This window comes from Lampetra planeri, chromosome 46, assembly GCF_965212315.1.
Source record: "Lampetra planeri chromosome 46, kcLamPlan1.2.h2, whole genome shotgun sequence".
Taxonomy (NCBI): Eukaryota; Metazoa; Chordata; class Hyperoartia; order Petromyzontiformes; family Petromyzontidae; genus Lampetra; species Lampetra planeri.
The window spans coordinates 409,637-422,742 of record NC_136152.1 but is presented as its reverse complement, the minus strand read 5'-3'; the positions used below and the strand labels follow the sequence as shown (position 1 = coordinate 422,742).

The 13,106-nt window shown below is 49.6% G+C and overlaps 1 protein-coding gene across 1 annotated transcript; it reads left to right on the top strand.

Annotated features, from left to right (window-relative positions):
- Window positions 1-6,264: 6,264 nt before the first annotated feature.
- LOC144733415 (uncharacterized) lies at window positions 6,265-12,009 on the top strand. The gene is made up of 2 exons (XM_078615326.1): window positions 6,265-7,421; window positions 10,099-12,009. The coding sequence occupies exons 1-2, from the start codon at window positions 6,881-6,883 to the stop codon at window positions 11,034-11,036; spliced, it is 1,479 nt and encodes a 492-aa protein (XP_078471452.1). The 5' UTR covers window positions 6,265-6,880; the 3' UTR covers window positions 11,037-12,009.
- Window positions 12,010-13,106: the final 1,097 nt, after the last annotated feature.

The following is a 13,106-nucleotide window of genomic DNA, read 5'->3' as shown; positions in this document are numbered from 1 at the left end:
TACACTATGGGAACCTCATTTGCCAGTAAAAATATGATAATTGGTTCTTTACCCTTCTATCTGGCAACAAAACTGACACCTTTTTACAAGGAGTCATGTTTGCATAGACCGCAATACCTGCAGTCATAATACAAACAAAAGAACATAACTCTGATAATGTGCACTGTCCTTAAAGTTGATTGATCCACACCCGAGACAGCTTTCCTTAGAGCCTAGTCTCATATGGGTTGGACCAGATGACGCCAAAAGGCGCACAACTCAAAGACAATGCACCATCAGAGTATGAGAGCTCGGGGCAAGCATCTACACTATGGGAACCTCATTTGCCAGTAAAAATATGATAATTGGTTCTTTACCCTTCTATCTGGCAACAAAACTGACACCTTTTTACAAGGAGTCATGTTTGCATAGACCGCAATACCTGCAGTCATAATACAAACAAAAGAACATAACTCTGATAATGTGCACTGTCCTTAAAGTTGATTGATCCACACCCGAGACAGCTTTCCTTAGAGCCTAGTCTCATATGGGTTGGACCAGATGACGCCAAAAGGCGCACAACTCAAAGACAATGCACCATCAGAGTATGAGAGCTCGGGGCAAGCATCTACACTATGGGAACCTCATTTGCCAGTAAAAATATGATAATTGGTTCTTTACCCTTCTATCTGGCAACAAAACTGACACCTTTTTACAAGGAGTCATGTTTGCATAGACCGCAATACCTGCAGTCATAATACAAACAAAAGAACATAACTCTGATAATGTGCACTGTCCTTAAAGTTGATTGATCCACACCCGAGACAGCTTTCCTTAGAGCCTAGTCTCATATGGGTTGGTTCAATCAACTTTAAGGACAGTGCACATTATCAGAGTTATGTTCTTTTGTTTGTATTATGACTGCAGGTATTGCGGTCTATGCAAACATGACTCCTTGTAAAAAGGTGTCAGTTTTGTTGCCAGATAGAAGGGTAAAGAACCAATTATCATATTTTTACTGGCAAATGAGGTTCCCATAGTGTAGATGCTTGCCCCGAGCTCTCATACTCTGATGGTGCATTGTCTTTGAGTTGTGCGCCTTTTGGCGTCATCTGGTCCAACCCATATGAGACTAGGCTCTAAGGAAAGCTGTCTCGGGTGTGGATCAATCAACTTTAAGGACAGTGCACATTATCAGAGTTATGTTCTTTTGTTTGTATTATGACTGCAGGTATTGCGGTCTATGCAAACATGACTCCTTGTAAAAAGGTGTCAGTTTTGTTGCCAGATAGAAGGGTAAAGAACCAATTATCATATTTTTACTGGCAAATGAGGTTCCCATAGTGTAGATGCTTGCCCCGAGCTCTCATACTCTGATGGTGCATTGTCTTTGAGTTGTGCGCCTTTTGGCGTCATCTGGTCCAACCCATATGAGACTAGGCTCTAAGGAAAGCTGTCTCGGGTGTGGATCAATCAACTTTAAGGACAGTGCACATTATCAGAGTTATGTTCTTTTGTTTGTATTATGACTGCAGGTATTGCGGTCTATGCAAACATGACTCCTTGTAAAAAGGTGTCAGTTTTGTTGCCAGATAGAAGGGTAAAGAACCAATTATCATATTTTTACTGGCAAATGAGGTTCCCATAGTGTAGATGCTTGCCCCGAGCTCTCATACTCTGATGGTGCATTGTCTTTGAGTTGTGCGCCTTTTGGCGTCATCTGGTCCAACCCATATGAGACTAGGCTCTAAGGAAAGCTGTCTCGGGTGTGGATCAATCAACTTTAAGGACAGTGCACATTATCAGAGTTATGTTCTTTTGTTTGTATTATGACTGCAGGTATTGCGGTCTATGCAAACATGACTCCTTGTAAAAAGGTGTCAGTTTTGTTGCCAGATAGAAGGGTAAAGAACCAATTATCAAAAAAAAAATTGTTTACCGTAAGCCACGTTTTCAAAATGGAATTGCCGAAAATATCCAAGTGTGGCAGTACCCTCCGTAAAAGGAGTCTCGTGCCTCGGTGCGACTTTCCTGGGTATATAAGGACAATGCGATTGTTGTTGTTGTTTTATTATTAGTAGCGCTAAGTATCTTTATTATATAACAGTGGCTAAGCCCAAGCGGAAGCGCAGTGCTCAGGTCTGGTGCATAATGCGCCGCCCGGTATGTGTGTGCCGTTACATCCGTCAGATGCTTGCGCATGCCTGTGCTGTGTCAACTGTGCATGCGTCTTCTGTGCTCGTGTAGTATAGCGGTTAGTGCGCTCACGGCCAACACCAGTGACGAATATTTAAACCGGTCCTGGGCCTCCCCTAGGTCGACTCAGCCTCAAATGAGTACCTGGCGCGGTGTGTAAACATCGCCACTGGGGAGATAAAGGCGGTCGGGCGTGGTGCTGGCCACACGCTCACTCGTGTGCCATGGAGGCCTTTATATGTGCTCGCTAACAGCACTTGCCCCAACAGCCTGTTTGGGCGATATGGGGGGTCTTTATCTTTGAGTGTGTGTATGGGGGGCGGTGGTGTGGTGGTTGGCGCGCAGCGCGACGAACCCGCCGACCTCATTTCGATTTCCGCTCACGGCGATCGACACCAATAACGATGATCTGAGCCAGTCCTGGGCCTCCCTGAAATCGACCGAGCCATAAACGAGTGCCTGGCGCTGTTTGTAAACATCAGCGTTGCGGAGACAAAGGTTGGCTGGGGCGTGGTGCTGGCCACCATATCCCCTCGTGTGCCGTGCCGGCCTTCATAGGGGGTGCTCGCTTACAGCACTTGCCCCCAACAGTCTGTTAGAGGTTATACAGGGCACCTTTATCTTTGTGCCGCGTTTCAGCATTGCTCAGGAACGCGGGAGGGCTTTTGTGTCACCGTGGAACCGTGAGTAGCAAGGAGGAGAGATTTACCCCACCATTAGAAACCGCGTTTTCTCCTTAAAAGGTGAGCAATGCTGCGCTGCGAGGGGAGGTATGATTCAAGCGACGCAAGATGAATGACGTGAGAGGCACGCAGACTTGTGTGACTCCACTGCTGGATGAAAGCCTCCTCGCCACGGGCTTGCTTGGCCATCACTTCACCACGCTGGTCAGCGCGATGTGGCGAATAGATGGAGTTGGTGAAGTGATGGATTTGGTGGAGAGATGGAGTTGGTGAAGTGATAGATTTGGTGAAGTGATGGAGTTGGTGAAGTGATGGATTTAGTGGAGAGATGGAGTTGGTGAAGTGATAGATTTGGTGGAGAGATGGAGTTGGTGAAGTGATAGATTTGGTGGAGAGATTGAGTTGGTGAAGTGATGGATTTAGTGGAGAGATGGAGTTGGTGAAGTGATGGATTTAGTGGAGAGATGGAGTTGGTGGAGTGATAGATTTGGTGAAGTGATAGATTTGGTGAAGTGATAGATTTGGTGAAGTGATGGATTTAGTGGAGAGATTGAGTTGGTGAAGTGATGGATTTGGTGGAGAGATGGAGTTGGTGAAGTGATAGATTTGGTGGAGAGATGGAGTTGGTGAAGTGATGGATTTGGTGGAGAGATGGATTTGGTGGAGAGATGGAGTTGGTGAAGTGATGGATTTGGTGAAGTGATAGATTTGGTGAAGTGATAGATTTGGTGAAGTGATGGATTTAGTGGAGAGATTGAGTTGGTGAAGTGATGGATTTGGTGGAGAGATGGAGTTGGTGAAGTGATAGATTTGGTGGAGAGATGGAGTTGGTGAAGTGATGGATTTGGTGGAGAGATGGAGTTGGTGAAGTGATGGATTTGGTGGAGAGATGGAGTTGGTGAAGTGATGGATTTGGTGGAGAGATGGAGTTGGTGAAGTGATAGATTTGGTGGAGAGATGGAGTTGGTGAAGTGATAGATTTGGTGGAGAGATGGAGTTGGTGAAGTGATGGATTTGGTGGAGAGATGGAGTTGGTGAAGTGATGGATTTGGTGGAGAGATGGAGTTGGTGAAGTGATAGATTTGGTGGAGAGATGGAGTTGGTGAAGTGATAGATTTAGTGGAGAGATGGAGTTGATGAAGTGATGGATTTGGTGGAGAGATGGAGTTGATGAAGTGATAGATTTGGTGGAGAGATGGAGTTGATGAAGTGATGGATTTGGTGGAGAGATGGAGTTGATGAAGTGATGGATTTGGTGGAGAGATGGAGTTGATGAAGTGATAGATTTGGTGGAGAGATGGAGTTGATGAAGTGATGGATTTGGTGGAGAGATGGGGTTGGTGAATTGATAGATTTGGTGGAGAGATGGAGTTGGTGAAGTGATAGATTTGGTGGAGAGATGGAGTTGATGAAGTGATGGATTTGGTGGAGAGATGGAGTTGGTGAAGTGATGGATTTGGTGGAGAGATGGAGTTGGTGAAGTGATAGATTTGGTGGAGAGATGGAGTTGGTGAAGTGATAGATTTGGTGGAGAGATGGAGTTGGTGAAGTGATAGATTTGGTGGAGAGATGGAGTTGATGAAGTGATGGATTTGGTGGAGAGATGGAGTTGATGAAGTGATAGATTTGGTGGAGAGATGGAGTTGATGAAGTGATGGATTTGGTGGAGAGATGGGGTTGGTGAAGTGATAGATTTGGTGGAGAAATGGAGTTGGTGAAGTGATAGATTTGGTGGAGAGATGGAGTTGATGAAGTGATGGATTTGGTGGAGAGATGGAGTTGATGAAGTGATAGATTTGGTGGAGAGATGGAGTTGATGAAGTGATGGATTTGGTGGAGAGATGGGGTTGGTGAAGTGATAGATTTGGTGGAGAGATGGAGTTGATGAAGTGATGGATTTGGTGAACCGTACAAACTCCACATATGAGTCGGGGGGGGGGGGGGTCGCGTTGGCCATACCTCTCCGCGCTGGTGAACGCGGCTTAGTGGTGATGTGGGGGGAGGAGCGCCTCTCTCGCTGCGAGGCTGCGAGGTTTCACTCGCCACGCAAGATGAGCCGTCGCCGGGAATCGAACCCGAACCGCTGTGCTCAGAGGGCATTTCGTAAACTCGCTGCACCACCTTTTCGGCCACGCACGCAGTGGCATTGTCGTGAGCCGTGGTTCAATCCACTGCTGAATGAAGGCATCCTCGACAGACCGAGCTACGGGGGGCGAGGGGGAACCCAGGACCGGTTCTGATATCACTCGCCACTGATATCAGCCGGGAATCGTCGGCTTTAGTTTCGAGTTCCAAGATGATTCTGTTCCACCGGTGGGTTATGACGGACGAGAGACCGGAATTGTGAGTCTCATCGGCCTGCCCGTGCCGGACATCCGTGAAAAATAACTTCATAGCTCATCGGATTTCCTCCTGCAGTCGAGATTGTAATTACTGGCGAAACGTCGAACTCGGATTGTAAATGTTGTGGCTTGGCTCTCCAACACACCGGTGTGCTGTACTAGTATACTACACTATACACTACATTATACACTACACTACACACTACACTGTACACTACATTATACACTACAAGCCCGATTCTGACGTGCAGGTGCGGGCAAAGCAGAACAACAAAGTTCGCGCAATGAAGCACAAAGACAAATCGGTCCGTCTGATGAAGATCGCTTCTGTTGCGATCGAAACGTCGTGGGTTTTTTTGCTTTTATTATTTTCAATTTATTATGTCATTTTTTTATTTAATCATCTGTTATTTTTTATTTTATTTCCTACCCACGTGACTTTACCGAAAGAACCACGAATATAAATAAACCACCCACCCTCCCTCCACCCACAACTGTGCAGAACCTGGCATAAGGAAGGCGGCGATGGCTCGTCGCGGTTTCTCTGGCTGACGTTCGCAATGAGCTGTGCGTCGCAGTAGCCGGGGCAGATAAAACATTTTTAAACCCACCCGGAATGTGGATGTTTATTCGTGGGTTTAGCTTGACCCACACCCCCACCACCCCGAGGTTCGTTTTCCGGCGATAAGGAGCGGGCGATTGCTGCTGCTTCTACAAACCCGGCGACCCGAGTTCGATTCCCGCTCACGGCCACCGACAAACCCGCTGTGACGATTCAATCTTGAACCGGTCTGGGGGGGGGGGGGCGGGGGTCGACTCGGCCTTCAAACGAGTACCTGGTGTAGCGGTGTGCAGCGAACATCGCCACTGGGGAGACAAAGGCGGTCGGGCGTGGTGCTGGCCACCCACCCCCTCGTGTGCCGTGCCGGCCTGCGTAGGTGGTGCTCGCTAATAGCACTTTCCCCTACAGTCTGTTAAGGCTATACGGGGGATCTTTATTTTTGACGGTAATCAATAACAGTCCAGCACACACAGACACACATAGACACAGACACACACACATAGACACACACACACAGACACACACATAGACACACACACATAGGCACACACAAACAAACATACACACAGACAGACACACACAGACACAAACAGACACACACACAGACACACACACAGACACACACACACACAGACACACACACAGACACACACACAGACAGACACACACACAGACACACACACAGACTCAGACACACACAGACATACACACAGACACACACAGACACACACACAGACACACACACATACACACACACAGACACACACACACGCACGGACTGGCAGAGACACACGAGGCGTGGCCAGGCTTGCCCGGCCCCTGCGTGTGGCCTTCAACCCATAAAGACCGCCGCGTCTCGAGGCCTCGTCTCATTCGCGGTTTGACGCACGGAGAACACCCACGCGCGAGCCTGGGTCAGGGTGCAAACTTCGACAGAGAAACGAAATCCTCTCTCGACCGGCATCCCTGACACATCAATCGAGGCACGCACCTCCAGCACTGCAATCATCATCAGCAGCATCATCGACAGCATCATCGGCAGCAGCAGCAACAACATCATCATCATCAGCAGCATCATCACTTCCACCTTGCCCCCGCTTCGGGGAGTTGTCACCACCATGAAGTCGACCACGCACTCCTGGATCTGTTCCTCCTCGATCTCCACCACCACCATCATCATCACCTTGATCTTATGCTCCCTCCTGTGCGCGTCCCACGCGGCGAGGCTCCATCATCAACATCACCACCATCAGCACCTCCAACATCAACATCACCACCACCACCAACATCAACATCACCACCACCATCAGCACCAGCAGCAGCAGCATCACGAGCCGGGGCTGCAGGTTCGCGACTCCAGGACCATCCAGGAGGAGACGGAGCCGTCTCACGCGCCCCTCCGTCACCTCTCCGGTGAGGTGGAGGCGATCAAGAGGGAGATCCTGGAGCGGCTGGGGCTGGAGAAGCCCCCGACGGTGCCCGACGTTTCTCGCGGGGGGCCTCTCCAGGCGCGGCAGGAGGAGGAGGCGGCGGCGGCGTGGGCTCGGTACCACGAGACGGTCACGAGGCGAGCCGGCACCGGGTCGGGAGTCACCGGAGGAGGAGATTATGGCGAACCGGAGTCGAACCCAACCACCTTCACCTTGACGGCTCACACAGGTGCGTGGATGGTGATCCCTCGCCTGGTAGGCGGGAGGTCGTGGGTTCGATCCCGACCCTGACGCCTGCTGCTGTATATTTGGAGTTTGCGTGTCTCATCATCATCATCATCACGGTGGCGAGGAGATGTTAACTCCCTCGCCTGGTATACAGGAGGTCGTGGGTTCGATACCGACCCTGACGCCTGCTGCTGTATATGTGGAGTTTGCGTGTCTCTCTCCCCGTGGTCGCGTGGATTTTTCTCCGGGTCCTCCGGTTTTCCCCTCCACATTTAAGAATCAACGTCACGCGTTTAGAGCATTTTGTCTGCTGTACATTTCCACGCGATGATGATGATAAGCCGCCAACTTCGCTGAGCTGTCATTTGTGATAGCCAGGTCGCTTCTGAAAAAGAGCTCCTATAGAGCTCAGTCGGCTTTACCTGGTACCAAAAAAAATATGTTTTAATTTTTTTTTAATTTTAATAGTAGAAGAAAGATGATGATGAACAGTGGCGTGAGACGGACGGGTCAGCTGCCGGACCGAGGATTCAGCGCGTTGCACAGCGAGCGGCTAGCGGCCTCAAATTGTTGGTGGGGAGGTGTCGGATGAAGCGAGTGCGGGGCCTGTATGATGATGTTATCAAGGAGCCCTACATTTAAAATAACACAAATATTAAAACGCAAATTTTTAACTCGCATAGTAAAGTAATTGTGTTTTTTTCATTTGCTATACAGCCAGATAATACGACAAATCGCTAACCTTAGACACCCAGTGGTTCGTAAAAGTTTAAGGCGGTATAGTACTATAGTAATAGAGCAAGTGCAGAATCACTGAACCGGAATTGATAGCTTGAAAGCATTCAGCGCGGGGTCCTTGAAAGTTCGGGGCCCGTAGCTACACGTGTAGTAGTAGCTACTTGTGCTACGAGGATAATCCGGCACTGGAGGGGGGGCGTGGAGGCTTGAAGACCGGTTCAAACATCACTCGCCACTGATGTTTGCCGTGCCCGGGCGAAGGGGCTCGCTGCGTGGTTAGCGCTGCACTGCCAAGCCGGGCGACCCGAGTTCGATTCCCCGCTCACGGTCAATAACTACCGGAACGAATTTTTGAATGGGTCCTGTGCCTCCCCTAGGTCGACTCAGCCTCAAATGAGTAGAGTACCTGGTGCGGTGTGCTAAACATCAGCATTGGGGAGACAATGGCGGTCGGGCGGGGGTTCTGGCGACACACACCCTCCTTGTGTGCCATACCGGCCTCAATAGGTGCTCGCTAATGGAACTTGCCCCGACACTTAGCTGAAGGCTATATAGGGGATCTTTGTCTTGTGTATAACGAGTTTGTATGTGAACAATGAGTGGAGCGGTGGCGCAGTGGTTAGCACGCTAACGCTACGAACCCGGCCACAGCTCTAATACCAGAGGCTCGAGTGATATCTGAACCGGTTCCTCGGCCTCCCCTAGATCGACTCAGCCTTAAACATGATTACCTGGTGCAGTCTACATAGTTCCAGAAAGGACGCGATCTAAAATGATACTTATATTATTTAAATGCGGCCATGAATCATATTTAAAATGTTCTTAAAACATAATCATCATTGAAACACATTTTACTCATCAAAGAATCAATTAAGAATTGAATAATCATCTTTAACATTAGATTTTTTAAAAAGGTCTTTGAACAATTAAAACCATCATGTTATATTAAAAGTCATATATTTTTTTTAAATGTATTTCATGAAGCAGTGACGTGAACAAAATATTGCCTGCCTGGCTGGAACTGTAAAGTTTGTTTCCCATCAGTATAAGTGATCAATGAAGTTATGTAAACATATAATCATCACAATTCACATTGCTTTATCTCTACATCGCTTTGATGCATTGCTCTTATAAAGTAATTGCATCATTATCAATACAAATAACACACATTGACAGAGTCTGAAAATCATCATCGCTATTGCCCTATTCAAAATAATCATTCGCGTCATTGGAGAGAATGTAAATAATCCAAGCAAGCGTGACACTTCTGATGAGAGACTGAATGTCGAAACCGCTCCAGAGGTTTGCTTGTCCTGATGCAATGCTGCTGAGATGATGAACTCCCACAAGGCAGTGCGGCTGGTGGGTTGCGTAATACAGTGTTGTCCCTGACATCCTTGGAGAGCTTTTTGGTCTTGGCCATGGTGGAGAGTTTGGAATCTGATTCATTGATTGCTTCTGTGAACAGGTGTCTTTTATACAGGTAACAAGCTGAGATTAGGAGCACCCTTTAAGAGTGTGCTCCTAATCTCAGCTCGTTACGTGTATAAAAGACACCTGGGAGCCAGAAATCTTTCTGATTGAGAGGGGGTCAAATACTTATTTCCCTCATTAAAATGCAAATCAATTGATAACATTTTTGACATACGTTTTTCTGGATTTAGTTGTTGTTATTCTGTCTCTCACTGTTCAAATAAACCTACCATTAAAATTATAGACTGATCATTTCTTTGTCAGTGGGCAAACGTACAAAATCAGCAGGGGATCAAATACTTTATTCGCTCACTGTACATACTTTTATCCATTTTTACGTGGAGAAACGAATTATACGTAAATGAGACACTGCTTATTTGCAGAACGTTATCATCATTATTACATTATTTCGCCTGTGTCTCATAAATATCATCATCATCATAATAATTGTCGCAATCTCTTTCCAGGCTCCACGGTGATTACATCATCATCGTCGTCATCGCCGCCCAGCTCCCTGCGCCTCCACTTCTCTCTGGAGGAAGTTCTCGCGGCCTGTTCCCGACATCGCCTGCGCGTGACGTCAGCTCACCTCGCCCTGACCTCCACCTTGACCCGAGCACTGGCCCCGGCCTCCACGCTGACCCTGATCCACGCGGCGCCTCCCACCGGGTCGCCCAACTCGGAGCCCCGGGCGAGGCTATCCCTGGGCGTCCGACTCCAGCGCGGGGTCCGACCCCGGCACCAGGCGTCTGTGGACGTGAGCTTCGCCCTGCGGGGTCTCATCGACAAGTGGCTAGGGGACAGCAGCAGCAGCAGCATCGACAACAGCAGCAGCAGCAATACGAGCAGTGAAATCAACATCAGCAACAGCAGCGGCAGCAGCAATATCAACACCACCACGACCAGCAGCAGCAGCACGCTAGCGGTTGACATCTCCTCGCCGTCTTCCCCGACCGCCGGCGAGACGTCGTCGCCCAAGTCGTGGGCCTCGGGCGTCGTCCTGCGCGTGACGCTGCGAGCGCGGGGCCCCCGGCGCTCGACGGCGCGCCGGAGGAGCCGGCGCGACGCGTCGTCCGAGGACTGCGCCGACTCGGAGCAGAAGAAGTGCTGCCGCTCGCCCATGCGCGTCTCCTTCGCCGACATCGGCTGGGACGACTGGGTGAAGGCGCCCGCCGAGTACGCCGCGTACGCGTGCCAGGGCGCGTGCCCGCACAGGTACAAGGCGGCCAACAGGTACGCGCTGCTGCTCGCCAAGATGCACCGGCTCACGGGCGGGGCGGTGGCCGGGCCGTGCTGCGTGCCCGCGGCCCTGGAGCCGCTCGTCCTCCTGCACTATGACAGCGACGGCAAGCTGGCCGTGTCTGCCGTCGAGGACATGATCGTGAGCAAGTGCCACTGTCAGTAGACAGCGCGTGGTGCTGGTGGTTAGTGGCGGTGCCCTGCCGCCGCAGTCGGGGGACCCGAGGCGGCCGGTGGAGATGCCGCAAGCGACGGCTTCGGTCGAGGAGAGCGTTGATCGCGGCGCGAGGTCGCCAACCGTGGGGAGGTCGTGGAGATTGGTGGTGGTCGAGGGAGGAGGGGGTCCAATGGAGATGCCGCAGGAGGTGAGACACTGGGTCGTCCGCCGGGGAAACGATTGCGACGAGACGTCACTGCCAAGGAGATGAGCAGCTGCGTCCAGCGAGGACGTGAACCTGACGAGGTGTCACCCCCGAGAGGTGACGCTGGAGATGCGGCCACCCGAGGACATTACAGCCACAGCGGTGGATATCACGTGGACATACTGGTCCCCGTCATGTGATCGTGCAATTTCCAATCACTGGTTACAGCATGCCAATGAACACGGGCATGAAGAATATTTAATTGTGTTATTTTTATTGTTTTATTATTTCCCTTCTACGTGACTTTACCGAAAGAATATGAATATTTGGGGTGTTTTTGTATAAAAAGGTGGGTTTTTTAATTCTGGGTTGCATCTCAACGTTTAATACTTCATCCATCATTATCATCCTGGAAAAAGGGTGGGGTTTGGGAATTATTTTCTGGAGCTCAGCCCCAGGAACTTCCGGCAGATATGAATCCCTGATTGATGATGATGAGGATGCTGATGATGATGACTGAGTAATTGTTCCACAACAAGAAGGAATTTTCAGAACCACGCGTAACGGTTATCGTATTGCGATTTAATTTATTTGTATTTATTTGTGTTTCGAGTCATTGTGTTTGTTTGGTTATTTATTTGTCGCGATGTTAAGTGACGAAGCTGTTGTCACGTGGGGAGAGTTGTGGGCGTGAGGTGAGCGGCTGAGTCCGGATTATTTGACGGGGGTTTACAACTTGCAAATACAGACGTGCATGGAGAAACAATGAGGCTGGCACCTCGGCGTGGAATTTCATTCGTGTGAGTCCGCGATCGTGGTGGGTGCTGCTTGTCACAATCTGAATATTTGTTCACACTGCAGGAGCAATCCGATCAGCTATAAAGTTATTTTTCACAGACGTCCAGTAAAGGGCACGGGATCAGAACGTCAACAACAACAAACAAGACATTAACACGACGGGAGTGCAAAGTAAAAGATTAGGTAAACAAATCACGTAAAATAAATGCAAGTAAAACGAAACTATTGTTTTTTTATCTTACCAGACAAAGCCTACTGAGCTATTAGCTTATTTTGCAGAAGCGACTAGGCCACAAATGAAAGCTGAACAAAAGTGGCTTATCATGTTGGAAATGTACAGCAGCAAAAATAATTTAAATGTATGCCGGGTAGTCCATAAGGAGGTGGCGGGGGGAGGGGTGGGGGATGCGGGGCCCGGGGCAAACCTCACCATGTGGACCCCCCCCCCCCCCCCCGATGCCTTCAAACTAAACTGGAAGGGTTACATCTCACACCGCCCCCCCAAAGTGCGGGACCCGGGGCGGCCACTCCGATTCGCCGTGCACCATAGAGACGGCTCTGCTTGTGTGTACATGCAACCACAACAACCACAACAACAACCACCGCCGCCACGGGCCACACTACCACGACGATAACCACAACAACAACCACCACGGGCCGAGGTGAGCAGCTTACAACAGGTCGCGTCTCACACGCGCAACCCGCAGGCAATAACCACAACGACCGGAATCACCAACAGTCACCATACCATAACGAGGAGAAACACGACAACAACAACAAGGACAGCAGCAACAACGATGTGAAATAACACAACTACAGGAGAAAGGCAACAACCAATTTCACCAACAACAACAGCAGCAGCAGCAGCAACAACAAGCGTCGTTCGCCACTAAGTTGCGAACGACACGACCACGACCATCACGAATAACCACAACCACTAACCGCAAACCACCACCACTAACCACCAACCACCACCACAACCACTAACCGCCAACCACCACCACCATCATGAATAACCACAACCACTAACCGCCAACCACCACCACCATCACGAATAACCACAACCACTAACCGCA